The sequence below is a fragment of the Mercenaria mercenaria genome, chromosome 6 (assembly GCF_021730395.1).
Source record: "Mercenaria mercenaria strain notata chromosome 6, MADL_Memer_1, whole genome shotgun sequence".
In the NCBI taxonomy this organism is placed as follows: Eukaryota; Metazoa; Mollusca; class Bivalvia; order Venerida; family Veneridae; genus Mercenaria; species Mercenaria mercenaria.
In genome coordinates this window covers 49820680-49848664 of record NC_069366.1, presented here as the reverse complement: position 1 = coordinate 49848664, position 27985 = coordinate 49820680, and the positions used below count along the sequence as shown (strand labels likewise).

At 34.8% G+C, this 27985-nt stretch overlaps 4 protein-coding genes across 4 annotated transcripts; 2 read left to right on the top strand and 2 right to left on the bottom strand.

The window, feature by feature from the left end:
• The first annotated feature begins 1201 nt into the window (after positions 1-1201).
• Positions 1202-5596, top strand: LOC123548932 (uncharacterized). The gene is made up of 4 exons (XM_045336587.2): positions 1202-2693; positions 2960-3081; positions 3394-3610; positions 4290-5596. Exons 1-4 carry the CDS (start codon positions 2495-2497, stop codon positions 4643-4645), a joined length of 894 nt encoding a protein of 297 aa, XP_045192522.2. The 5' UTR covers positions 1202-2494; the 3' UTR covers positions 4646-5596.
• Positions 5597-7287: 1691 nt separating this feature from the next.
• Positions 7288-9785, bottom strand: LOC123550504 (uncharacterized). Its single transcript, XM_045338936.2, has 4 exons — positions 9707-9785; positions 8922-9179; positions 8440-8580; positions 7288-8117 (listed from the first exon to the last, which is right to left on the bottom strand). Exons 1-4 carry the CDS (start codon positions 9783-9785, stop codon positions 7747-7749), a joined length of 849 nt encoding a protein of 282 aa, XP_045194871.2. The 3' UTR covers positions 7288-7746.
• A 1243-nt stretch (positions 9786-11028) lies between these two features.
• LOC123550138 (uncharacterized) lies at positions 11029-14695 on the top strand. Its single transcript, XM_045338577.2, has 2 exons — positions 11029-12080; positions 12910-14695. The coding sequence occupies exons 1-2, from the start codon at positions 11973-11975 to the stop codon at positions 14089-14091; spliced, it is 1290 nt and encodes a 429-aa protein (XP_045194512.2). The 5' UTR covers positions 11029-11972; the 3' UTR covers positions 14092-14695.
• An 836-nt stretch (positions 14696-15531) lies between these two features.
• LOC123548933 (low-density lipoprotein receptor-related protein 12-like) lies at positions 15532-26380 on the bottom strand. The gene is made up of 6 exons (XM_053545871.1): positions 26190-26380; positions 21200-21285; positions 20492-20654; positions 19861-20001; positions 19176-19441; positions 15532-18903 (listed from the first exon to the last, which is right to left on the bottom strand). The coding sequence occupies exons 1-6, from the start codon at positions 26263-26265 to the stop codon at positions 18682-18684; spliced, it is 954 nt and encodes a 317-aa protein (XP_053401846.1). The 5' UTR covers positions 26266-26380; the 3' UTR covers positions 15532-18681.
• Positions 26381-27985: the final 1605 nt, after the last annotated feature.

The window sequence follows — 27985 nt, the reverse complement described above, 5'->3', positions numbered from 1 at the left end:
TATTTTTGGTAACTTTTTTTATTATTGGCCGTAGGGAAAAACCGAAACCACTTTTCTGTGGTACAACATGGATGGTACCTCCAATTTTTAGGTGTATTTTGACACATCTATACCTTGTAAGAATTTTTTTTTCTTTTTGTTTAAATTCTTCCCTTTGTTGTTCCTGTCCTTAGATATTTTTTCTGAGGACCTTCTTGTCCTCAAGTGCAATGATAACAGGTGAGCGATATAGGGCCATCATGGCCCTCTTGTTCAATTGATCTTCATGAAATTTGGTCAGAATAATTGCTTTGATGGAATCTAGGTCAAGTTCGAATATGGGTCATCTGGGGTAAAAAACTAGGTCGCTAGGTCAAATCAAAGAAAAACCTTGCGTATGCGATAAAGGCTGTATTTTTCAATTGATCTTCATAAATTTATGTCAGAATGATTGCCCTGATGAAATCTAGGTCGAGCTTGAATATGGGTCATCTGGAATCAAGAAGTAGCTCACTAGGTAAAATCAAAGAAAAACCTTGTGTATGCGATAGAGACTTATGAATTGATCTTCATGGAAATTGGTCAGAATGATTGCCTTGATAAAATCTAGGTCAAGTTTGAATATGGGTCAAAAACTAGGTCACTAGGTCATATCTATATATAGGAAAACACTTGTTTAAACTCAAGAGACCACATTTTTGGTCCAATTTTAATGAACATTGGCCAGAATATTTGTTTCCGTGAAATCACCAGGTCAGACATGTTTACACTGTTACGATAGAGCTATGTTTCTCAGGTGAGCGACCTAGGGCCATCTTGGCCCTTTTGTTTTGAAGTTCGCCGTAGAATTTTGCAATTTAAAACAAATGAGTAGGCCTAAAGGTTTCTTGTTCAGCGCGAAAAGTCGAAAGCTCCAACTGGAATGGAATCGAACCAAAACCACTGCGCCGACTCCACTTATTTTGCTTATCGGGGTGACATTTTATGCTATATTATTCATCCCTCTATAGCGACAGTATAAAGTTATCACGCTGTCACCAAACGTCCTACTATTTGGACTACCTGTGCATTTAATGGGGTCAAAGAGCTTTTATTTTTTTCGTCCGGTCTGTAACTGTTCTGTATGCATGAATAAATGGATATGAAAATTACAAAGCATTTATAAACGTGACAGCGAAATTAAATTAACCGCGGTTTTATGAAAGTTGTTTCCCTTGACGGATCTTCAACAGGAAATATCAAATTTGACAGCCTAGGTGATAAAAACGCTATTTGTTGAGTTTTATCAATTATCTACATGTATGAAAACGAACAGATTTAAAGAGATAAAATATTTGTATATAAACTCTTCAGAATCATCGATTGTCATTAAATCTTAAGTTTATTTACTTTCACTGTATGAAAAACGGATAGAACGAAATTCGGATGACTTCTGGTTTCGGATACAGTGATCGGCACTACACAAACAAGCTCCATTAGCATGTGTAATAATCTTAAAAATCATGACTGCCGCCTACAAAATCTCAGCTAAGGATTTTATCTTTTAAAGCCTGAAGGTATAAAGCATTTTTCACCTCGTAATACACTATTGCAGCAAGAAAAATAATGTACATTTTAGTGTATCCGTAAAAATACAAGACTGAGATGAAATAATGGATGATTCAGTTGAGGACAATGTTGACACTTCATTACTAGAAGAGGAACACTTTGTTGATGATGCAACAATCTCAAATATTGATCAAGGAATAGTTGATTTTGATGCTGTTACCGGCAGCGACAATATACAAAAGAACACTGATAACATGCTCACGTTCGAGAGTTTTAATGAACTTACTGACAAAAGTGATTTAAAGGAACATTCTGTTATGGGGCAAATAGTCAACTCTAACAATAAAACTGAATCGCTGCTGGACAGCGAATCAATGAAAGATCTAGAGTTTGCAGGTAAAAGTGATGAGACTGGTATTGCAGAAATTTTAGGAAACCATGTGTCTTTCCAGTCAGTCTGTGCAGTAAGTGCAGTTGATATAACTAATGCAGAGTCGGAATCTGACAGAGAAACAGATCTGCCTAATCTTGAAAACATAAATGGAACAGAAGTAGAGATGAATCTCTTACCATTTCCACACAACCGTTCCCATTTTGAAGAGGAAGCAACCGGAAAACAACATGATCAGTGTAACGTATCTACTTCACTCTTGGACATAGGTAAGAACGACTGTAGAGGAAAGTTGCCGGTAACAGTGGATGATAACTTAGACAATTGTTTCGTTTCATTCTTTGACAAAGAACCAGATGATTCAACCTCTCGTTCTGATGCAACTTCATTACTCCTTCCATCTTTTGAACAGATCTATGACAATGACTCTGAAACCGGCAGTAATTTACATGAGAGCCATGTATGCTTACCGATGGATAGGCTAGTAATATCATCTTTTGATGAGAACTGTGACAGTGACTTAAATAGTAGCAATATACAGGCATGTGATGAAATTTCCACAGAGATAGGCCAGTAATGTTTTCACAGATTCCAAATTTTGAAATGTTGGAAAATAATACTTACGAAGCTTCTGGAAACAAAAGGTCATTGTTTGAAGATAAGAATGTGGTAGAATTACTGAAAGAAATACAGAATGATTTGCTCAGCAAAAATGACAACGACGATTTTGGACTTGCAGAGCTATTTGAGGAATCACAATCTGGTGCAAAATATTGTGAGTGAAAACTTGTTTTAACTTAATATTTATTCTAAAGATACTCTGATCTTTGGTATTAAACTGTTGTGCTTGTATTATATCTATTTTCTAAACTTTTTGAAGAAATTGTTACCCTGCCATTGCAATTTCCTCATTGCAAAGATGAAATATTGAAAAAGTAGGAAAAATAATGATAGCTATATTGGCATTTAGTTATTATATTTACTATTGAATTAATTTACTCAGATTAAAAACAAAGATGTCAAATGCATTTGCTTTTTCAGCTACCTCTGGTGTAAAAAGTAAAGCTGCCAAAAAGAGGAAGAAACAACAGCAGAAACTTAGGAGATTGGTAGTAAGTCGGAAGACGGAAAATAACAGACGAAATTTTGCTCAATCTTTCCAGGTAAGTTCTATTTTCAATTCAGTGAATACGTTTCATTTGCTTTAGCATATAATCTGAATTTCTTTAATACCAACAATAACTTCCGCTCTGCACTAGTTTTCAGGGACCTCCCTTGATCTATTGAAAATGGGACAGTGCCGTTTTTTCTAGGAAAGGGGAATAATCTCAAAATGTAACTGAAACGAACTTCTACTTAATTAGCTAAGTTCATTAGTGACTTGCGTAGCACACCCTTACACAGTTCGTTGTTTTTCTTTCAAGTTGGAGCCGATTATATTCTGCCCCAAAGCCAGTTATTTTTATTATTTTCAGGAATTACAGAATTCTCAAGTGGTTTTTGATGACAGTGATATTGATTCAAGCATCACATGCCCTGTATGTTTAGAAATGTACCACATGCCTAGAACGTGCAACCCGTGCGGTCACATATTCTGTGACCCATGTCTACGCAGATTGACTGGTCAAGGGTCAGAAGGTATTCCTTGTCCTTTATGCCGGACTGTCATCTACTCTTGCGAATTGAATAAAGGTACAGAATTTAATTGCAATTTTACTGAACAATCTCAGCATTCAGATATTCAAAAAATTACTCATTGTCAGCTGATCAGGTGAAAGCAAATGATGTTTACATCCCAAGAGCTCTTTGAACCTCTTGGAAAAATAGCCCAATTAGTTTTTTTTATATTGTTTTTGTAGAATTAAAGGTTGTATTTTGACTTTCCATCTTTTGATGGTGGAGGAAGACCCCAGGTGGCTCTCCATGAATTACCGGTATTTCTTCACGGACTACACATGGATAGAACCACCGACCTTCCGTAAGCCAGCTGGATGGCTTCCTCACATAAAGAATTCAGTGCCTTAAACGAGTATTGGTATCGGTAGATCCATAACGTGCGTGGCACATGTAAATAACAAATGATACATTTCAATAGGCGTTTTCAATAGGGCCACTACGAGCAGTGAGGATACCGGCGGACATGAGCACATGAACTGCCGGTATTCCATATTATCCAAAGTTATCAGAACTCTTTATCGTTTAGAAAGGCCAGATCATTTAGCTTATTTTTAGACATTAAGGGTATTGTTTACCACATTTAGACCTGGCAAACTGTTAACTATTTGTAGGATCTCGGTATAAGAACTTTTAATGGAACATTGGTGTTGTAGTCATTGATTTATAGTCGACTGTTCTTTCTTTTCGTTTACAGATTTTGAGTACCTGTCATTGACACATCCAGATATCTATAGGGCACGTGCAATGTTAGAACGGCATACCAAATTTCGTCACTACCAGTTGCCATATACAGCCCCAGTTCCACTCGGAAAAAGACTAATGCGTCAGCTGGTTGCCAGCAGGAACAGCCAATCAGATACAAGGTGGATGTCGCATGACTGGTTCAAATTTCTGTTGGGCTGCACGGCGGGAATGTGTTTATCTTTACTTATCATGTTATATAACCGCGTGAAGTCCGTGCGAGATGCCAGAGACGTTAATATTGTGTTTCTTTCAATACTCATAGGTGCATCAGTGACCTTCCTTATTTTTAAGTTCATGAAGATATAGTAATGACTTCAGTGTTTTGTCCACTTTAGTTATTTGTAAGACAAGCATCAATATTCCTGCATATTATTAAAGGAAAATGAATTTGAAATTAAGAAGAAAAAGTGTTTGACTTATATCAATGCTTTGCATAATCTTGCAATTCTGTTCTCAAATCTGGTGTTTTAAGATTTTGGTATTGCCGGCGACCTAACTAGAATCTTGGTCTTGTTTTAATCTTTAGGCTCTCATAGAATATAACTGTAAAAGGACAAAGAAAAGCAGAGTTTCGTGAAGTAACTTTTTTTACCCGCGACTTGTCGGAATTTCTGTTACAGGATAGCATCTGACGTAACCATACATGTAAATGAGTTTATTAATACGTTTACAAAATTACACAAATGCTCCAGCAAAGTAAAAAATACTTCTAAAAGCTCTAATATATATATATATATACAGAATGTCCACCGGACGCATGTAATGCATCTAATTACTGCTGAGAATATTATGCAAATAAAATAATATGATACACAAATATACACTTGAAACATTGGAAATACTTGTCCCGAGTCTGAACTGTCACGGGTTTCACGTGTAGAATAAGAAAAATGTTTTCTGTTGTCCAGCCAGACTGTGCCATTGTTTAGGGAATGTGACCCGTTACAAAATTTCAGAATAATCAGGCTGTCAGTGCAACAGCATACGGCTTGGCCATTGAAGGAGAGTACGAGTCACGTGTCCGTGAGATTTTGGTAGGCGTGGTGTTGTAGTTCAGCTGAAACAAATAAAAGTAGTAGGATTATATTACACTTTACAAATGTTCAAATGCATCATTTAATATTTTTGCTTATACTTTACACTGTATTATTTATTTATTACATTTTCGACGTAACTTAAGAAACGACATGTTTTTCATAAAATAAAATGGAATTGCTAGTATACAATCGTGATGTAATATTTATTTTACGGCATAACTTGATTTTTTTGGTAAATTATATGCAATCAACATATGAGTACTCGTGTTTTATTGTAACAGTGTCATTCACTAGCTATTTATTATGGTATTCGATTCGTGTTTTATTGTAACAGTGTCATTCACTAGCTATTTATTATGGTATTCGATACGAACAATCGCATTTTTTATTTCTAGCCCTCGTACTACAAAAGTCATGACTTCAACTTCCACCATCGTGCTTTCGACTTACCCGTTGCGCATGTCATTTAGCTTAAATAATTACCCTTTGATACACCGAATCCCCTTTCCAAATATCTTTAGGTACAGTCATCCATTGTGGAAGTCAAATTGCACTGCACATGCGCAACAGAAAGACGAAACGACGATCATGAAAGTCGTATATACGATCGTGAAAGTCGAAAGTACGATGACGGAAGTTAAAATAGCGGTGGCGAAAGTAGAAAGCAATATGATAAAGTTAAAATCATGATGATGAAAGTCAAAACTACAATGATGAAAGTCGAAACTACAATGATGAAAGTCAAAACTACAATGATGAAATTCAAAACTACAGTGATGAAAGTCGAAACTACAATGATGAAAGTCAAAACTAAAATGATGAAAGTTGAAACCTGATTAATGAAAGTCGTAGTTTCAACTAACATCACTGGGATTTCGAGAATCTTCGTTTGGGAAGAAAAACTAAAAATGCGATGTTTGCAAACGGAGCATTTTGTGTTTTCATTTAGATACTATATACATTATTTTCTTTTTGAAGTAGACTTTATTGCAAGAGACAAGAGTTAGAGTGAGAACAAGGCAGTGCAGTGTTAGTGTTTTCCACGCTTTTCCATACCATGTTAGAATAATTATAAAAGTCGTGATACTTGTAACCTTTAACCTGATGAGCACGTGTAAAATGCCATTTTGATAAGTACATATACGAGGTTTGTGAACTTATCTATAAAATCGAGTGACGTCTTAAGCAGTTCTTGACACTGAATGTTATATAACTATAGCAATATTAATGCTTTGAGATATAAGGATTCATATATCCACGTGGTACTAACATGCACAGAGAGAACTTACCCATCACGTGGTATTATATGTACCCTCATAAAACTGTCCTGGATGGTACAGAATTCATGGATAAATCTATACCTAGTTCACTCAGATCAATCTCCCAAAATCCACTTGGCACTTTCTTCATCTGGCCTTCAGTGCGATCTGTATCTTTTATTTCTTTTGAACTTTCATTACCGTCAACAGTTTTACTGTCCCCCCTGCACATGTCATATTCATTGTTAATTTTATATTCATTGTTTAAATTTTCCCACATGGATAATACGCTGTTACGTATTGGATCAGTTTTTGATGGACCATTGTGAATATCCCATTTTGGCAATATCTGGGTTGAGTCTAAATTCCCGTCCCATACCGGATCGATTTTGGAACTATCTTCTGGACCGTCCCATATAGGATCGATTTTGGACGGATCTATTTGACTGTACCATATTGGGTCAATTTCCGACGGGTGTACTCCTGAATGCTGGGACTGTATCCATAAAGAACCGGCATAGGTCTTGTGCTGTACTTCGTGTTCCATTGCTCGCTGAAACAGCGAAATACGAACGCTGAAGTCGACTATTTAGTGCCAGAATTTTACAATTAATAACTGTGCTATATTTAGCGGAAACCTTTGATATTTTAGCTTCATGTATTCAAAATCATCCAATTTGGAACGATTGCTTTGTATACATATTTTATTTTATTTACTATTGAAATAACAAACAACGAAGTAACAAATATAACAAAGTAGAAAATTGTGAAATGAGATCACCTTAACATGTGAAAGAAGTATTTACAGGCAAATTACACCTCATCCCAACCCTTTAATTAAGTCCGTATTCTAAGACGCACTCTATCGGATTCAGGTAGTAGCGTTGACAACAGCAAATGGGGGTCTGAATCAGCTTTTGCATAATCTGCCATTTACATTTTGTGTCTTACATTTTTCTGTTTATAAGAAAGCTGGGAAAGTGTGTGTCACAATGAATGTGTGTCTACATTTCGAGCATGACAGTGCAATGAAGTGTAATAATTATTTTCCACCACCTTAAAACAGTAAGTCTATCTTGCAAAGCAAAGCGGTGCATGATGGGTAACAGTGTTAGTCAAAATATCCAGTCGACTTGTCAAGCCACTTCATGCTGTTAGTATTCCCATTGCTTGAAGTTGTGCTCAAATGTCCATTACTCAATTTATTTTCCAATCTAAATGTTTGTAAGAGTTGTCTTACTTTAATAATCCTCGCGCGTCTCTTGCGCTCGCGCACAATGCAGCAGACGACAACAGAAATGACAATGGCTGCGACAACAACAACACAGGCGACTGATATTCCGACAATAGCGCCAGTAGACAAGCATTCTGGCATGCTTTCGTCTGTAGCGTCCGGACAACTGGGCTGCTGATCGCACTGTAATGAACGTCGGATGCAGTGTGCAGTTGTTTTGCATTGGAATTCATCTTGAGTGCACGGCGCTGCAAATCAACAACAATATTCTGAATTAATAAAGTCAGCTCAAGCCTGAATAAGATGTATCAATCAAACTCCCCGCAGCTTTTGTAAGGGGACACGATGTCGCATATTTGCTAATTGCTAACTGTTTCTTTTTTTGAGACATTTATCATCCTTTATGAAAATTATAACATGTGTACCTAGTGCAAGAAGACCATGAGCTGCTGTACGTGCGCTGGTGCTTGGGTAGATATTACAAGCGGATAAACTTGCTATAATGCAATATGCCCGTGATTTTAAACACCAGTTCTGCCTACGAGCGTGAGACTATAAAGAATGTCTTACCGTTACTGAAGGCTGTAACAACAAGTCTCATTCCGCTCCCTGCGTTCAAGTCTGTGTTACTGACAAATCTCATCACAAGAAATCTACCGGATGTTAAAATATAATCCATAGTGGGTTTTTGACATACGGTTGCTGGCAAATCTAAAAATACAGACAAGAAATTACAGTAAGTGGACATTTGAAGACGTACTAAATAGGATTAAACAAATATCTATAAAACAATATGATGGCTAAATCTATATAAACAATTGCAAGATCTGAAGAGTCCGCAGCTAAAACAATCAAGGTCTAAAACTCATTTTAGCTACTCTGTCTACATTATCACGGCTATTTGTGTGTGAGCAGTTTATCATGGTGTTTTGTATATACAGCAAAGCACAAAATCGACACCTTATACAGATACATGACAAATTGCATATTCTCTTACTTCTAGTAGATAGAAAGACATTTCATGCATTCAAAAATGTTGCAAATCATATTACCAGGATGTATGATTGAAGACTCCGATGGGCCGTCAAAGAACTGTAAGTAATCTCCACCTTGGCATAATGCTTCTTGGCTTCCATCAACGTCGAGATTTTCTATACGAATTACCAAACGTTTCCCTTCCGGTGCTTGTATCCGCATTGCACAGCGCATGCCATCCAAATATTTAGCGGATTTTGTCAGCCTCAGTTTCACAGATTCTGCATTTCCGTGATTCAGAGCAAGCGTCTGGCTACAGTGCTCCTCGATAAAGTCTAAAAAAGCAAAGAAAATGTGGTGTTGTTAAACAAATTATTGAAATTATTTTTTTCAGTCTTTTAACATGTAACTAACGTCTTAAAATAGGTTCCGATATGAAGGACTTTCTAAACATTTTTTCCAGCCAGCCAATGTTATCGTTTACAAATGCAAAGATGTTCTTAAAACCTGTTTTATGCATGTAGATAGTTTAATTCTACATTCTAAAATGTTTCCTTGTCTACTTTCAAATTCCTTTGATGGTTTAATTTATTCCTTTACCATATTTAGACCATATGAGTCGCACCATGAGAAAACCAACATAGTGCATTTGCGACCAGCTCAATTATGACTACCCACCGCTGTTTACTCTGAATTTATTTTTGTCCGCATTACTGCCATTCCTTCAGGGGTTCCAAAAACAGTATTTTCTTTTAAATCATATTATAAATATAACAATTGGAAACGAAGTAGTTTTGTTATAAAAAAAGAAAAACGATGAAAAAATAATCTCTAGCATGAAAAGTAAAAATACTGTACTTACATTCTGGTATAGCCAACGTTTGTAGTGTACTAGAAAAAATAACCACAGCAAGAAAATAAATGCAAATTTTCACGTCCATTTTCAGTGTATATGCTTTTGTTTCTAAAATAGAAATTTAAAATGAACCAATTAAGTGACCAATCAATATTAACAATGTCATAAATTCATATTTTGACAGCATAAATTGGATGCGCATAACCGACACTGTCATATAACATAACTGGTCGGTGACTTTTGACTGTAAACTTTCAATTTCGATGCTTCGGGGAAAATAATTAATGTTAAAGTCAGTGGTTGAATTATTTTCATTGCGAGTGTTTTCATGATGACCTTACATGTAAACATCAGCTGTCAATATTTAATGAATTAGATCATTTTAAAGTCTCATATTTGTATACTTTGTAAGATAAAGATAGAAAGGTGCCCTATAATTATAGTTGTAGGATAAGATGTAATATGTGTTAACAAGAGAAGAGGTACTGGTCAGTTAACACCTCAGTCAGCCAGGGAGGCTCGAGCACTCCAGTGACACAGGTCGTTTTGAGCGAGCCGGTGGCCGGTAACTTAGCTGTCATTAAGTATTAAGGAAATACATTTGTGTATTTAAGTTTATTTATTGTTGCCAGCGGTAACCCATATTTGAGACTCCTCTTCGCTGGCCTTCTAGGGTGCCAGGTGCCCCCCCCCCCCCCCCCGGACACTTATCCATAGTAATTTTCAGTTTGCGAGACCTCGAAGTCAAGGCAACTGGTTTCGTGATTCAGAATACGGTTCTGTTGAATATGGACCACTATGTCCGTTTTTATTTCCAGAGCGTCTTTGAATATATTCGTACTGATTCATTGGTACACTTTTCGGGCAAGAACAACATGAACAATTTTTTAATAATTATTTCTTTAATTTTGTTTTCATATTTTTTTCATTTATTGTTTTACCTCAAGCACAGTGAAGACCCTTAAGGGTTAAGTTACACATTTTTGAGTGGGCGGTCGGTACTTAATGTACTTCACCAAAATGCTGCACTGCATACTTAAACATGTTTAACATACATACGAGTTAAACAGATGCTAGTTAAGAATGGAATAATATAGGAATATATTTTGTCTACCCGTGTAATGATAAAGTTACTTCGGTCTCCTACATTTGTGTTATAAAGTTTGATGAAGTAAATGACCACTGATGTATATATAATATTTGAAACATATAAGGTAATTAGGTGTATTTACAACAGACAAACACTTTCGTTCACTTAAAATATGTAAATTGTTTCAATGTTTAAAGTAAAGAATAAGAATGAAATCGCAAACATGGGAACACAAATGGCTTGTTGACTAGGTAATTATAATCAAACACTTTTAAATCAGCTTATTTGCATACAACGACTTTTACAATCACTTTATTTGCATATTGAAAATATCCCTGCGACCAAAGACATAAAAATGTAAGTTTCCTCCCATTATATAGGGATTAAGTGGAGTAAGCTGCAGAAAACCATAAAAAATAAAGATAGAAAAGGGAGTTAGAAAAAAGTAGATACACGAAATGGAATAACATACATGTAAATACAGTGTTTACTTTCTTCTTTTGAACTGAAATTTCTCGTAAAATAAACGCGCGAGAACATAGTCAAAATCGAGCATGAGTATCAAGGTTTTTTTTTTTAAATTTTATTTTAATTTTTCATCTTTATTTATTTGTTTTTTTTATTTTATCTACTTATTCATTCATTCATTCATTCATTCATTCATTTATTTATTTATTTTGCTATAAAAGGAACCCGATATTTTGTCTGCGAATCATTGTTGTTACCAATGTTTTAAAATGCTCAAATAAATTAGTTTTTTTTTTTCATTATTCATAAAGCAAGAATGAACTGAATAATTCATTATTTAACATGAAACCTAATAGTTTTGTCTGGCCTCAGACAAAGATACGGAATATTAGCTGGTTTGGAGAAAATAGGATTGTGAGCGCATTGTGGCTGATAAACCTCATTGATTTTATCAACAAGTCTCCGCAACATACTTAAAATCCTTTTATCTAGTGATTCAGTCAGATTGGGTTGTTTCTTTTTTATCAATTGCAATAAATATTATAAAGGAATAAATATGGTTTTATCACATAATTGTCGCTGTGGAGTAAGGATCAAAAATCTTATTTTTGTCAAGACCATGTGATCAGACTTTTGTGGTGACATGCTGTATACGAAGCGGAGTTTTATACACCCTGTGTTACAGATCCTTGGAGGATTTAGCTCGGGACCAGTATGAGGAGAAAGGATCGAGACCGAACTATGTTGGGTACGTTCTCGGAGGGTGTTCGACTCCCAGAGCTCATCAGGCAACTGGACCGTTTCATGATTACATCAGAAAAGGTATTTTTCTTTCACCAGTTTTCAAGTCGGATTATACTTTGATCATTTCACCAAAAACGCTTCGCGTGAGCTAACTTTAGGCAGATCGCGTACATAACAGACTGAGCAGTTTTCAGTTTATCTTCTTTTGTTTTAAACAATTGATTGTTCAGTTTCCGTAAACGAATAAGTTTTTAGAAAGGGCATATATAAATTTTTCTTCATTAAACATATCACAGTTGAACTTGGGTCGATATAGTCATACCATCACTGAATATTTTTTCAAAGTTCATAATTTCCATTTTTTCCTTAGAAATTGAACTTTGCAAAAATAAAGTAAGCGAACAATAGCCGCTACTGCTCTTCGAGAATTATAAACGTTTACCTTCATTTAGTAATTACATCTGCGGGAGAAAGAAGGAAAAAACATGATGAATATAAACTTATCTTTAAAGAAATTACAAGATCATCGCGGGTCAACTCCCTTGTTATGATATTAACCCTATGACCGAATTCATTATTAAAACTAAACAGGAAATTTATAAAGCCGTTATTACACTTTAAAAGTAAATTAACCAAAGATAAAAGAGATATTCAATATCACTTTTATTTTTGACGGATTTCTGACACGTAGACAATGGCGTCACGTTCCATTAAGGACATGTTAGATAACCGAGATAAAAGTTTAAATGCCATTGCACCAAAAACTGTTGAAAATATAAGTCTTGTAAACGGTAGTCAATTTTACTTTTGACCCAGCTGGAATTATTTAATAAATGAAATACAGGATTTTAGTTCTTGAGTTTGATCGCAACCCGTATGATAAAGGTTATTCATTTTCTTGATACAGAAATGTGCCCATGACACTCTTTCGTCGTTCGATGAGGAATTAAAGAAGGCAGAGGGAAAGGAAATTCGTAGGTCAGATCGTATGGTGGCAGATTTCACCGAGAGACTTTGCAACCAATCACTTTCTAACGAAGACCTGCGTACAGTATTGAAGATTTACCAGTACCATCTGCATGAGGTTAACATTCTAGAGGATTTATATACAAATGATTCAAGTGAAAATAAAAAGATTGCGGACAGGTCCACTGAGATTCATCTTCCAAAAATTTCAAAAAGCAAGTTACCTTTGCGCCCGACGGCGTTATTAGACCGGGTGCTTGACAAACACAAAATGAAGGAGGATATAGTGATACCGACAATGGTGCTCAAGGACAAAAGTTCGTGCCGCACATCTGATAGAAGTGCACAGTCTAGGGAGAGTAAACATGAACATGGCGAAATTCAATCTAAAAAGAAAACTCTACCGCATTTCAACTATGAACATGGCGAAGGAAAGGGAACGCGGCGAAATTTACCCGGGCAACCAGAGCTCATTCGTCTGCTAACAGATCCGGAAATAAGTCTCGGTGGTGGTGGTGGTGGCGAGGTATCGCATTCAGGTCCTGACCTAAATAGAACGAACTCTTTGTTGTCACTTTATGGTGGAACATTGAGCCCTCCTTTAATTGATAAACAGAAACAAAGAAAACCGAGAAAACGCAGAATCGTCTGCAAATTTTGCAGACGACCTCCTGGTGATCATCAAAAGTGGTGCATTTATTATGATTTTGGAAAAATTACCGAAGAACCTCCATTAGAGTTGTCAAGATCCCACACGCAGGATGAAATCGACCTTGCTAAGGATACAAAAACTAAAGATAATATACAGGAACTTGAAAGATCAAAAACATCATTGGATGAATATATGATAAGGCCCGATCTACCGGACTACAGACCTCTTCACAGGGATGTTTATATTCGTGCGTTAGCTGATTCACGTGCGCGTCTAGTGATGCACAGAACGAACGACTTCGCGAACCAGTTGACACAACCCTTCGTGTTTTCATATTTCAGCAAATTAAATGGTCCTCGATATCGAAGGAATAAGATTAATGGAATGAAAAACATATTTGGTGAGAAAAGCACAGATTTTACGGAATATTATAAGTTGTTTGTAAATGAAATCAAACAGGGAAACAGTTAATTAAAAAAGGCTAAATGTTAGTAAGATTAGAAAAAAACAGGTTTCTATTTATGTACACATTGTTGCTGTTAAGTTTGTAATATGCTTCGGTAAATCACATTTATTCGTCTGACTGTTGTTTTTTTTTTACAAAACAGTTGCAGATCATGAAACCAAATTATATTATTAAGAAAACAACTGCATCAAATAATTTTTTTCATTCTGTTTTTTTTCCGTGTGTTTGAATTATAATAATCTACCGAATGTATTTGTTATTCTGTTCTATTCTATTCTGTTCTATTCTGTTAAGTTTATATATGTATGATACTGTGATAATAATGTTTTAATAAATTATACATTTAAGTCTAATTTTGAATTGACACTCTATCAAATTGTATAGAATTTACAAGTACTGGGTCTTTATTTAGAAGTGCTATTTGTTACGTTTCCCGAACTTCCTATGGAGTGAACTTTGGGCTAATTCTCCATTTCTTCTTGAATACTTAAAGACCCGTCACAGAGTAAATGTATTCTTTTGTATTTCAATGATGGTAATTATACATGATTTGCATGAAAAATTGAGAAATGCAAGCGTCCAGTACAATCTGACAGTGACATATATTAGGCCAAGACGATGTGTTTTTGTCTGATTTTTAAAAAAAAAACAAAACAAAACAAAAAACATTCAATGATTGCTGGCAAAATGAACAGTACTTGATGTATAGAGTTCAGTCAGCACTTCGTTTCTAGAGTGTAACATAGATTTTAAAATTATACTGAAAAAAAGACTGCAGATAAAGTTTTGAAAACAAGTTAATTAGAAGGACCTAAATCTGTAATTTACCAGAATTATTAGAATGATTATCACGATGTTCTTGTGTGGTAGAGCGAGTGATGCATGTGTGTGTGTGTGTGTGTGTGTGTGTGTGTAGGGGACGGGGGAGGGGGCGTGTAGAGAGGGGGAGAGTAGGTCAGTAGCTTGTGATGGGTCTCTAATCAAAATATTAACATTACATAAATGGTGTCAATCCAAAACCCCGTAACTGCAAAATGGCAACTTTTCAGGAGGCGAAACAAACGTATTTATTCATTTATTCTGTCATAGAAATGACGAGTTTAGGGCTATTTCAAATCCGAAAACCCTGGCAAAGCATTAGTCAATAAAAAGCTGAGGATTTCTCTTAATAATTCCCTTTATATTTCATCCGGTGGTATTCTTCTGGTAACAGAAGCCTTGTCTTCCAAGTCGAATATAAGAACCAAGGTACTTTCGGTACTGGATGCCCAAGTCCTGCTCCATGACTCCATATATCGGACACAGCATAATGCATTTTTCATATATTCTGAAGACTATCATGTTCTGGTGGCAATCTAGAGGCCAGTTCTTTCAGCGTAAGGCCCTAGGTTTTGAGTGTCATAAGGAAATCGAAGTGTTTTAATTATTCTTGAAGAAAATAAACCTTATATACTGACATCACATAATTTATTGGCAAATATATACATATTCATTGGCTGTTTACTTTGTCGTAGTTCTTACATCTATGTACAATAGTGAAAATACAGAATAGTAAGATATATGATATTCACAATGAACTATTTATGAGTACACATAATAGTTAGGTAAGCAAATAAGGCAAACTAGTACTACTAAGTCTAGTCATCAAACACATACACATTGCTGAATTAACAATTTTCATTATTTAAAGTTGACTTCATAATTGATACAAGGCCGAAAACAGTAATATATTGCTTTCCCCATATTCTGTTTCAACTTAATTTATATTTTCTACCCTTTCCGATAGCTAATATAAGAACACGTGGACATTGGTAATGATACGATTTTTTATATCATTTACACAAACAAGCTTTTTTTCTTGAATGCATCCGCGTTTAAACAATTGTTTTTTCTTGAAGTTTCAAATTCAGAAAATCATTTTTGCATGTTTGACATAATAGTTGTGGTGTACACACAAAAAAGACATATAGCTACATATACACGTTGGCTGGAGAACACCTTGCAATAACACTTTACATATATCTCAGCTTAAACTACAGTCCTTTAACATATATATATACATAACGAATATCAAAATTAATTATAATCACCGGTTTGAAAAAATGCCGTGTAAGGTTTTGTTTTGGTTGTCGCATCAACACAATTATAGGCCACATACTTTCCAGCTTTGATGGTGGAGGAAGACCCCAGGTGTCCCTCCGTGCATTATTTCATCATGAGCGGGCTCCTGGGTAGAACAACTGACCTTCCGTAAGCCAGCTGGATGTATTCCTTACATGAAGAATTCAACGCCCCGGGTGAGGCTCGAACATACATCAGTGAGGTGCAAGTGAGGCCCCTGCCTTATAAGTACATGATATGAAAATACAAGCACGACTTTGGTGGTTTATTTTCATTCTGTTGCTGTCAAGGTTACTTTTAATTCTGATGTATTCCATAAATTTCTTAATGCGTTATCATATTTAAATAGAAAATATTATTAGTATGGTGATGATGATGATGATGATGATGGGGTTATGTAACATTATAATGTGACTCTATTCCATTCTGACGTGGTCACTTTACGTTCATGATAGTGTTACTTGTCATTCGGCGGCAGTAGCAAGCAAACACTGCCGAATGCTAAGTAACCATTGCCCAATGACAAGCTACCCCTACCGAATGCTAAGGTATCACAGCCGAATGACAAGGTATCACTGCCGAATGTCAAATTGGCAAGCTATCACTGTCGAATGACATGGTACCACTGCCGAATGACAAAGTAAAAAGAAACCACGATAGAATGGACAACAAAAAGTGACCCAATCAGTATTTAAAGTAACGGCAACACTAGAATGAAAATGTACTACCAGATAATGTAAAAGTAACAACATCAGAATGAAAAATAACCATATCATGTCATCTGATGACATCAGAACGAATTTAATCCATCAATGTCGTGTTTGGCGTGCCATAATGTAGGACTAAATAAGTAAGATAGCTGACCCGAAAAAAAAGGAATAACTTTTTTATATAAAATGTATCAGAATTGATTGTAACTGAAATTCTAGATAGTATGCAAGTATGTTTGTGATAGACCTTCAAGATCTGAAACATCAAATCGCTGTTGTAGCCAACAAACAAAAGACAGAGGATATTTGTTTGTTTTCGAGTAGAAGATTAAAATATCTTTCACTGGTGAACATCCAATGCAATATTTTCAGGAGTGAAAAGGTAAAATATGGTGTTCATGAGTAAAAGATATTTTTTATCTTACATGTAAAACGAAAAAAAAATTTTATTTCATATTTTGAAATACTGCCACAAAAAAATAAAACTTATACATTTCTATCATTTCGAAGCACGATAAGCCATCACAAAATTTTATATAACTAAATATTCTATGAAAACAATGATATATCATGCTATTCATTTGTTGGAATTTTCATCGTAAACAGAAACCACTTTATTCTTTTTTCAACATTTAACATGGAGTCAAAAATATTTTCAAACATGTAAAACAAAAATAGATGATAAACAAGTTTAATTACGATGTCTGAAGGTAACAAATGACTTGCATATGAATAATTCATTTTATGGCTTAATATTATTAATTTGAACGGTTCGTCAAGTACGGCCAAACAATGGAATGCGCTTTTTTAATTTATTAAATTTACAAATACATACTTTATAATCATATAAATGAGCTCCACGGAAAACTGAAAGCTATTATAGTGAAAATAAATAATGTATATACATATATATGCACACATATCAGAAGTGAATGAATAAATTATTATTTAAACCTTAAAACGCACTTCCGTTTTACTTTCAAACTTGTGAACTTTTAAATTTAAGAACATCAGTCATAAGAAAAGCATTTTGTCGGACTTAATATATGCATAATGCAAACTACACATAAATCTTCCTGTCACTTTCGTGTGGCCTATCATATTCAACAGGCAATGCCACAATACAACATGGAGACACAAAATATTACATGTAATAATTACTCTTCGCTTTGAAGTATTGTCAAACTATAGTAGCGTATTTGGATGTCTATTTTCTGTTACGTAAATAGATCAATACATATAAGTAAAAATATATTGCCAACCATTTTTCAACCTTGCCCTATTCTCTGCTAGCTATCCCTTTTCACCTGCACTCGCCGCAGAATGAAAAAAAAAATTAAAAAAAAAAAAAATAAAAAAGTAAAAAAAATATTCAAATTTTCAAGGACCAGTAGATCTGCTACATCATTTAAAGTAAACAATAAAATGTCTCAGCCTAAATTACAAAAAGGGGAAGTTTTCGCCAGGAAATATGTTATCGATTTTATTGTCATTTCAACTCTCTGGAATCGGCAATTTTCTGGAGTTGTTTCTGTAAATTCTTTAAAACACTCAAAATACCTTCCATAAGTTTCTGACTTTTGGAATGTAGATAAACATAAAAAGTCATGAACATATCACACTGACTAAAGGATTTCCCTTGCAGGTTGTTTTACGTTTCTTATCATTCCGGCTGACATCGACAAAAATATCATATTTTTAAATCCCAGCCGTAAGTCAGTTTGTTAGAGACAGAATCAAATTCCTGTCGATAAGAAAGCTAATTCAATTGTATGTGGAAAGATACGTCACATCCGGTGGTGCTGTGATCCAAACATGGCGTGTGTTACCGACAACTTCCGGTTTGTTGTATGTGTAGTATGGTCCATTCACTGTGAACGCCGGCTGACTGGATGGAATAGTGTGCACTGGTTGGTGGTAAGACTTTGGCCTGTAATAGTGGCTGTCGGTAATCTCTGGTTCTTCAGAAGGGGTTGCCGCACCATCCTGAAAATTAGACAATATTGTATTCGTTACAGCATTCATGGTAAAAAACTGCAAAATTAATGCAATGCAAAACTGTTAAATTAACATACTGAGTACCGTTTATTAAACATCATTTGCACAGGCCTAACTTCATTTTATTGAAAAGAGTTAAGAATATAATAATCTGTCCAATTGTCAAAGCGATTAGGTCTTATTGTAAGTCTAGCTGCTATCATTAAAACGCTTTTATTGACTTTAACACGAAAGTGGAGAAACCAGTCCCACCAACTCACCGATGAGTCATGTCGGTTCAAATGCTTGGTACTTCCGGTTCTGACGCGCTTCTTTCTTAGACAGCAGATACAGAGTAGGATTCCAACGATGATAAGAAAGGCCACAACCGCACCCACTGCTATTCCAATAATGGCTGGGGTAGGCAGATCACATTCGTCACTGGAGTCGGAACAATCATCGAACCGGTCGCAGACGAGAGCATCGGAAATGCAACGCCTGGTGGATTTGCACTGAAACTCGTTACTGTAACATTCATCGCCTGGGTCTGAAATACGCCAAACATTTCGTAAAAAACACACAGCTAAGTGTTATCTTGTTTCAAATCGATGTATTTTACCGGAAGTTAAATGACGATCTCTTGTTATATGTGCTCTTCCCCATGCCCGACTAACCCGAACCTTTTTTTCTAGACACTCATTGTGATTGAAATGTATAAGACGATCAGTTTCTTTTATTCTTTTTTATTTTTTATTTCTATGTTTTTTTTTCTTTTTTGAAATTGAACCAGTTACACTCATCCTTTGAAATGTAAATTATGTTTTACGGAAGTTGTTGATATGCTTTAGGAATATATATATTCAATCATAATCCATCAACTTTAACTGTCTTTTGCTATCTTTTGTATGTCTGTCCGACTGGGTCACAACTACAAATGGACTTGACTGCATTAACAGAAAATCTTACCTGTTCTGAAAGCTGTAATAAGAAGCCGAAATCCATCCAACGCTTCTGTCGGGTTACTTTTGAACCTGATTGTAATATAGTCGCCGGCTGAAGCGTAACTGTGGCGTAAGGAAGAGGAAGAGCACACACGTCTATCTAGGCCTGAAATGTAACATAATAAATATATCTGAATATGTTGGTTTGAGTCGTTAACTTGACAAATATGGATAATGTCTTTGTTTTGAAATTCCTTTCATATCTGGTTAGTAAGTGATAACAATGTGCAGATAGGTCATATCAAATTCAGACCAGTTGCCTCTGTCTTGTACATGTATATGCCTAGTTGCCTATTTAAATAGGGAATTAGCTCATCATATCAAATGACTATAGGTAGATTTATTTCGGGATTTTCAGTCCACATAATAATAACAACAACAACAACATTCCATTGAAGAAATAGAAAACAGCAAAGAAACTACTATTTATAAAACGAATCATATTCATGCAAGGTCTTTGATCATCGATAAACCACATCCAAACGACAGCTCTAATAAATCTTGACATGCCTTAGATCTTTACTAATACATGCATACCTGAAAGGTCTTAGATCTTTACTAAGCCACGCCAATCTGCCTAAATGAGCCACACCTACCTGGTAAGACGTCATTAATGAGTTCCGGTCCATCATATATCTGCAGAAAGTCTTTAGTGCAATTCTCACTTCGTTCTATGTTGTTCTTTAATATCTTCACTTCGAATCGTTTGTTTTTAGGGGCTTTCACTCGAAGTACACAATCCAGTGCGTTATGGTAAAGCTATGTATATATAGGTAAAAAGAAATTACGCAGTTAGAACTATTCAGAACGTAACTAGATATTACAACCTTGGGGCCTCCGTGAACGCTTTCTTCTATATAATTACTTGCTTCGACGCCACACTTAGTCAGCTGGCTTACAGAAGGTCGGTTTTTCTACTGGGGTGTTCGTATATAAAGAACGGAAGGAGAACTAGGGGTATTCTTCCAGCACTAAAGCTAGAAAGTCACTACATTTTGTCAGTGTTACTTTAAAATTCAACGAAAATAAACTTAAAAAACAAAAAGATACTACATTATAAACACATATAAAGTAATTGAAAGGCACTATTTATAAAACAAAAACCTTCTGTTTTACACCATAAATGTTTATTATACCGTTGTCAGGCTTTTGTGTAGATATATGGTTTTTGAACCGATTTACTAAGAAACAGAATCCTAGGGGAAACTGACTGAACGTTTCTGCTTACAAACCAATTTATTCAAATTCTAGAACAATTATTTTCTTCATTCATAAATTAAATCTATTTATTGCCAAGTTCAGACCTGGTATTTGGTCATTTCCACCCTGATACTTTCGAGATCTCGTGCATCCATATCTATCAGCCCACCGCATTCATCTTCCATGTAAACTGAAGTTGAAAAAATGTGCCTCGTCTCATAAAATAATCGACTTTAACTATGAGCCTACTTAATAAACATGTCTCACTATAGCTTGGGGTTGTTTATTAGGTATAACCTTTGAAACCTTTCCAAGATTCTTTTTTATTGAAATCCTGCAACTGGCAATATTGACATTTTTCGTTACGAGCTATTCCTTTAATTTGTCAAACTTGTTCCCATTTGCACCGTTTTTATTGACATATTTCCTTGTTTACTAACATTTAAGAGTCATTTAAACTATCAATTTACTTTTTATTTTCAGTTAATTGCTTCAGCCTGTAAAATTAATGTTTTAGGTTTAAAGTTCATGGCCTAAACTATACACACAGCTCATTTAGAAAGCGGTGTAATATTTGTATCTCATTTAACTGGATGGATCTAACACCGGAACAAGTTGCCCGATGTCTACCCTCTGATGGATGAGAATGGTGCATTGTCTGTCAGTTTTTTGTTTGTTTGTTTGTTTTTTTTTAAGGTGAACGTAAACTATTTCTACAGCCTGGTATCATTACCTAGCCTGATTCCGCAGTTTTAGTTCAAACTAAGTTTTAGATGGTTACTATCTTGCCGTACCTAAAATTATGCCCGTAGGGGCACTGGGAAGTATGGGATGAGAAAGGTTTTCCCTAGAAAGTCGCCATATCGCTTGAATAACTATATGAATGTCAGTGTGACCTAAATCTCAACAAAAGTTATACAGATGACGCGAAACCATTAAGTTTCGAGTCAACGACCGAAATCAATGTTGTTATTCGATCCAAACTTACGGTTGATGATTATGCGTGTATTGTTCAATTTAAAAAAGAACCAGGCGGGAAGACATGCCTTCTTTTGAAAAAAATCCTAAAGTTAATTACTGCGACTTGTCGAAGCGAAACACGTAAACTCATAGAGTCTATGTTAATGTTGCCGCTGCTGTTGTTGATGATGATGATGATGACGACGACGACGATGATGATAAGGATCGCTTTGATAACAATGATAACGGGCATAGTATTGATTCGGAGGAGTGTAAAGGAGAAAATAAGTTTGTTACTTCCTATGGCACAAACATGCAAGAAACGGTAAGTTCTTATTATTACTCATGCTGGTGTTGCGGATGATGATGATGATGATTTTCCAACCCCATATGTACCACACACACAATAAATCAATAAACGGACCGATAGCCGACATCACCAATTTGCTGTTCTAATTGACATAGATGTCAGGTAATGATTAGCTTTCAATAAGATACCCATCATCTATCCATCAAAGTGGACTACTTGTCTTACTAGACATGTACATCATGAAAATTAAATGAACTAAAAAGATGACATTTCTCGATCTATTTCCCCGTGACACATTTACATTTTTATATATTCTCTTTCAGCTGATACGCGATATTAATATTTTATTATTGTATTTTTTTTTCTTATTCAGTCCCGGTACGATCACAATATTAATTTAAAAAAATTGAAATATTGCGAATATACAATGTTTCAGTTTACACTTTATTCTTTTAAAATGTTGTTTACGAAACAGTCGCACCTTACCTGATCATGTCGACCTGTTTGTTTTTTACGTGACATCGTCATGCCTTTTTTGTGACAGTAATGCCATATACAAAATATGACCTTCCTTTTCAAGTCTTAGAACTTCATTATATGTAAAAGTTGGGTGTAGCAGGCAAAATAGCTTCGATGACGGATTTGGCAGTCACGATCAGGTGTACCAGCATGCAGGACTGCGCAGGCTGTGGTCATAGTATCGCTTTCAACTGGACCCGTCGCTGTACCGTTACACAACTGCCTAGCTGTTTTTAAAGCTACTCGCCCAAAGTTTAGGTGAAAATTTTCAACATAGATCTATTTATTTCCAACAAGTTTGCATACAAAGTATATATGACATTGAAATATGGTAAAGTAAGTGAAAATAAGTGTTAGTTATAGTTAAAAAGCAGATAGAATGTGTATTTTTTCCATTTATTTCCAAAGCGTTGCAGTCATATTTCATTTAAGTTTGTACCATCGGTCAGTCTCACAGTACCCTCTTTTAATGGACTTTTAAAAGGAAATAAAAATTGTCCAAAATATATCAACGAGCCACTTTAGCCGATTACAAGGTTAATAAAGAGGTACTTTATGGATTTTTGCTAACTGGGCTTCATTTTTACTCCTACAACTAAAATGAAGTATTTGAAAAAATTCCACTTAAACGATCGTGTAGAACATCAAAACGTAAAAAACAAATAAATGCGCACAACGTTTAAAGAGAAGAGTTATCATTCGTCACTGCGCCCACAGCAATTGATTCGACTTTTATTAAGTTATCTGTCAATCGACATCATGGTTTTATTACTTACTATAGCTTTAAGTCATTGTTTTATAACGCCTGTCGCTGAAACATTTTCTTCATGATTTGCATCTTTAACAATAAATGTAATTTGTATTTGAGCAAAAATATTTTTTATAGAAAATGATAATTTCAGAGTTCATGTAGATAAAAAGTAATGATGCGCGTGATAGTTTCGCTTCAAGCCTAGATGGGGATATCTCCATTAACTTGGGGTATAAAATCACGTTAAGGCAGTCTGACCCAGATACTGTTTATATGATTGCAATCCAAGGTCCAAGGAATAGATTTAGAAATTTTAGATTTAAACAATGATCATACTACCAGTGGCCAATAATCTAGACTTCATAGCACTGTGCTTAGTGGTCGGGGCAAAAGGGGTTTCCACATTCGACGACTGGATGAATGCGTGTGGCAGTGATCAAACCCTGTTAAAAAACACCAAAATGATCGCGTGTTGCTGACAAACATTATGAACAAGTAGAAAAACAAAACGGATCAAAGTCACAAAAAACATAGCATTTGCTTTATTTATGATAATATCAAAAAATATGAATTTTGAGTATTCAGATTAGAGATGGCCTCGCCGGGACAAATTTTGACCAATAGCCTCAATTTTGAAACTGTGGGCTCAAAATCAGTCCCAACATTGAAAATGACAGCATATATTTTTTTTAATTTGAAGAAAACATGGCCTTTTCACTTTATTTTTTATCCAGAGTGGTGAGACCAATACCCGGTGTATACTAACGCTCATTCCAGCCATTACATGTACTCGGAAGAGAGAGAGAGAAAAAAGAAACCGCTATGATGCTGTAGTGACACCCGACAAGAAGAAATGGAAAACAGAGAAAATAACTTAAAACATATATTGATGTTCAAAAGTGCGGGAACTGTGGTGATAAGATTATTAGAACTTTATTAATAAATTAAAAATGTGGTCTATACCCCTTATATAAATCTTGAAAGGAACTTTCATCGGGCTTATTATTCAACTTGTAATAAGAAATGATTGCCTCCGTATTCAAATTAGCTTTGGTCGTTACAGAGCTTCATCATTAATCTTCAAAACTGCGGGGAGATTATTTACAGATAATTGTATGGTTCAGTTTTCGGTGGCCAAGTACAAACACGTATTTAGGGAAAGTAAAAAATATACTGTGTATTTTTTGCAAATCTATTTACTCCGTTAAATTAAAACGTTTAGATATTGATTCGTTGCCAACTAGTGCATTATACTAGACAATATGATGTTTTATTTTAATTAACATATTAATATTTTAACATATCCAGTGAACATTACCTGTAGCATGTCACAGATAATAATCACAACAGATATAGCCTAGTTTATACAGTGCGGAATGCATTTTAATGACTTGTTTGAACGACGCAATAAGTTAATAAGTTTACTTCAGTTACAATGGGACATGAAACGTTTATAAATATTTTTGCACACTGACGTCGGGTACACGGCGTCATTTTAACGTCTGCCGTTGCGTCTTTTTTTACGTCTATATTGTCTACTTTATTTAGGTAACCGAACAAATTAGATCTAATAGTATTTACTTAGTATATAAAATTAATGTGTAGGTACATATGTAATAAAAGGATCTAGACTTCAGCGGACGCAACATTTCCACTGCAGAACTCGTATATCTTTCTCGATATAACAATTATGTCTGATAACCTATACTCATTTTGATGTCCGAACAATGCATGGGCAGTCTAATGCGATTTGGATTTCAAAATCAAGCAGGTCTATAAATTCTAAGTTATATAGAAAGTATACGGGCTTGTCATTGTTTATGTATCAAACTGCTGGACTGGTCTGTTCTCCAGACGGTCTGCGCCCTCGTGAAATTATTACGCCCGACGTATAACCGCCCATCGTGCATAAATAAGTGTTAAAACACTCTTTTGCTAAAAATTATTTCTTAAGTAATGTGTGCACAATATTGATGAGAAATCATCAATCAGTATAAATGAAGTGTGATAATGAGTACAGCTAAATTCCTTCTATTCTTTATCGACGTTTACTGCGTAACTCATGCGGTAAATACAAATTTTACAGACTGCACGAGTGTTTGATAATACAATCGGTACATTTTTTTTTACATTTTATTTAAAATATCTTACAATACTTTTTGAAAAACATAAATTTGGTAGCGTGCCCCATTACAGCCTTTATCCTTACGAGTCCATAATTTCATACAACACACAGCTTAAGCCGAAAGATACGTGTTTGATTCGCCTATTCTATTCACACTTAAATTAATGCAAATTTACGTTACAGTCAAAATGAAATATTTATCACATACATCAAGACAGTAGCACATATTCCTGTATAAGACGACAACATAGAAACTGACTACGTTAATAGAAAAAAAAATGTTCAAAATATGTATACTTTACTTTTCACAAAAATGATTTAAAGTTTAAGAAAAATTGTTACAATCCAATGGCATGTAATTTCAGCCGAACTTCTGCCGTTTAAACAAATGCATCATTTGAAAATAAAAAAATGATATGCATAACTTACATCTTTCAGAAGATGCCCAGCTTCTACGAGAGCAAACACACATTAATGCGACGAAAAATAATCCCTTTTTATCCATTTGATTACTTTTCTGTATTTTACAACCGTTTGAATCGTAACTCTTAGAGCCTTCTATGTCAAAACAAAGATTCTTTCTATTTTAAATCGGCAGTTAAGGGTAACGCACGTTGTATTTTACGATTTTCACTGAAGCGTAGATGTTGCCAACAATGTCACTTTATACGGGCAGACGACAGGTATTCTAGGCGCTAAAAGGCAGATGTCAATCTCTCCCTTCATTTTCTGAAATAACAAAAAACCAATCGGCGGTTGCATAATGTGCATAACTTGATCGATTACATGCTTAAAGGAAAATCGTTGATATCTTTGTTTTGCTTAAACATTTTATAACGTTTAAGTTAAATGAAGTTGAAAATAAAGAAAACGAATACGGAAAAGGACGATTCATCACAATAAGAAGAAGAGTAAAGAGAGGGCATAGCAAAATTCCCAGATTTTCGTTCACTGTGATTATCTATGTACTAATAAAAATGTTCAGTTTATTACAATGAAAATATGAGAGGAGGAAAAGAGAATGGTATAACACGAAAGGGACTAGCAATTTTATTTTCTAAAGTTTCGTTTACGCATACTTAAATAACTTGTGTCCGAAGTTCTTGAAACATTTAATTACAAATTAAAGCAATAAACGAAAGAAGGCAGAACAAATAGAATATTTATACCAATTTCATTTTCGTTTACTTAGATAACCAAAGTACCCAGGGTTCCGACATATAAGGTTAATGAAAACCCCTGTACATTCAGAAAAGATCAAAATGTTTCTTAATGCCAACTTTATATAATACAGAATAGACATACAACTTAATACACTTGATACATTTTTTAAAAATATGATTTTGGGAAATTGTAAATGTTTGTATACATGTGTTGTTGTTGTTAACTGAAGGCCATACTGAAAATAAGTTTACGTTTCATTTTCATGTTATGTACACTTTGTATGTTACCTTCATTAAATAAAGATTTTATTATTATTATTATTATAGCCTCTGCTGCATGTAAATTATCTTGTGTGTACGTAAGTCTCGTTCTTTTTCTAGATTTTTCAAAATAACTTTTGCAAAATTATCATGGTATCACTTTTTAAAAACACTGATCTATAGGAGAGAACTGATAAGACAGTGATCGGGTGGGCAGAAGCCGACCGTCCATGTTTTTTGTAAACAGTGATGTTTTTCTAACGGTCTAAACTTTCTTAAAACACAAATTACATAAATAATTTTTTGATCAATGGAAAGGTTATAAAACAAGCAATTTATTGATTACTTTTAATTGTTATTTCGAAATAAAATGGATTAATTATGAACGCTTAACTTACACTGTTTTTCTAAAGGTTGTGAAAATCACTACGCCGCTTTTAAAATTATATGTCATTTAAAACGGTTATTGATTGAAAAAAGATATTTGGATACAAAAATATGAAGATTGTTGTATTTCAAATCTTTTTGAATTTGTAAATCATAAATTGAGCAAAAAAGTTATTAAAATTAAAAATTCTGATCAATACGCAAACGGTGTTAAAATCATTTGTTTTGCCAACACCAGATAAACAGATGTTAACGCGTGACGTCACGGCGATCTCTCCTATTGCTGGCCAAAATTTGCTATCGAGAACCCTACATAGATTAACACTGGTGGGGACCACTTTCCAAAACTGCTATATAAACAATATCAGAGAAAACAAAACACAATGACAATAAACAAATGTGAAATTAAATGGA

Excerpts from the sequence above, each read along its gene's own strand:
- LOC123548933 (XM_053545871.1), bottom strand. The coding sequence starts at position 26,265 with ATGGATAAAAAGGGATTATTTTTCGTCGCATTAATGTGTGTTTGCTCT. Across the intron at positions 21,286-26,189 it reads CTGGGCATCTTCTGAAAGAT|TTTACATGGAAGATGAATGC; the intron begins GTAAGTTATGCA and ends TTTCAACTTCAG. Across the intron at positions 18,904-19,175 it reads TGAACCGACATGACTCATCG|GATGGTGCGGCAACCCCTTC; the intron begins GTGAGTTGGTGG and ends TCTAATTTTCAG.
- LOC123548932 (XM_045336587.2), top strand. The coding sequence starts at position 2,495 with ATGTTTTCACAGATTCCAAATTTTGAAATGTTGGAAAATAATACTTAC. Across the intron at positions 3,082-3,393 it reads ATTTTGCTCAATCTTTCCAG|GAATTACAGAATTCTCAAGT; the intron begins GTAAGTTCTATT and ends TATTATTTTCAG. Across the intron at positions 3,611-4,289 it reads CTCTTGCGAATTGAATAAAG|ATTTTGAGTACCTGTCATTG; the intron begins GTACAGAATTTA and ends TTTCGTTTACAG.
- LOC123550138 (XM_045338577.2), top strand. The coding sequence starts at position 11,973 with ATGAGGAGAAAGGATCGAGACCGAACTATGTTGGGTACGTTCTCGGAG. Across the intron at positions 12,081-12,909 it reads TCATGATTACATCAGAAAAG|AAATGTGCCCATGACACTCT; the intron begins GTATTTTTCTTT and ends TTCTTGATACAG.
- LOC123550504 (XM_045338936.2), bottom strand. The coding sequence starts at position 9,785 with ATGGACGTGAAAATTTGCATTTATTTTCTTGCTGTGGTTATTTTTTCT. Across the intron at positions 9,180-9,706 it reads AACGTTGGCTATACCAGAAT|ACTTTATCGAGGAGCACTGT; the intron begins GTAAGTACAGTA and ends TTGCTTTTTTAG. Across the intron at positions 8,581-8,921 it reads GTCTTCAATCATACATCCTG|ATTTGCCAGCAACCGTATGT; the intron begins GTAATATGATTT and ends CTGTATTTTTAG.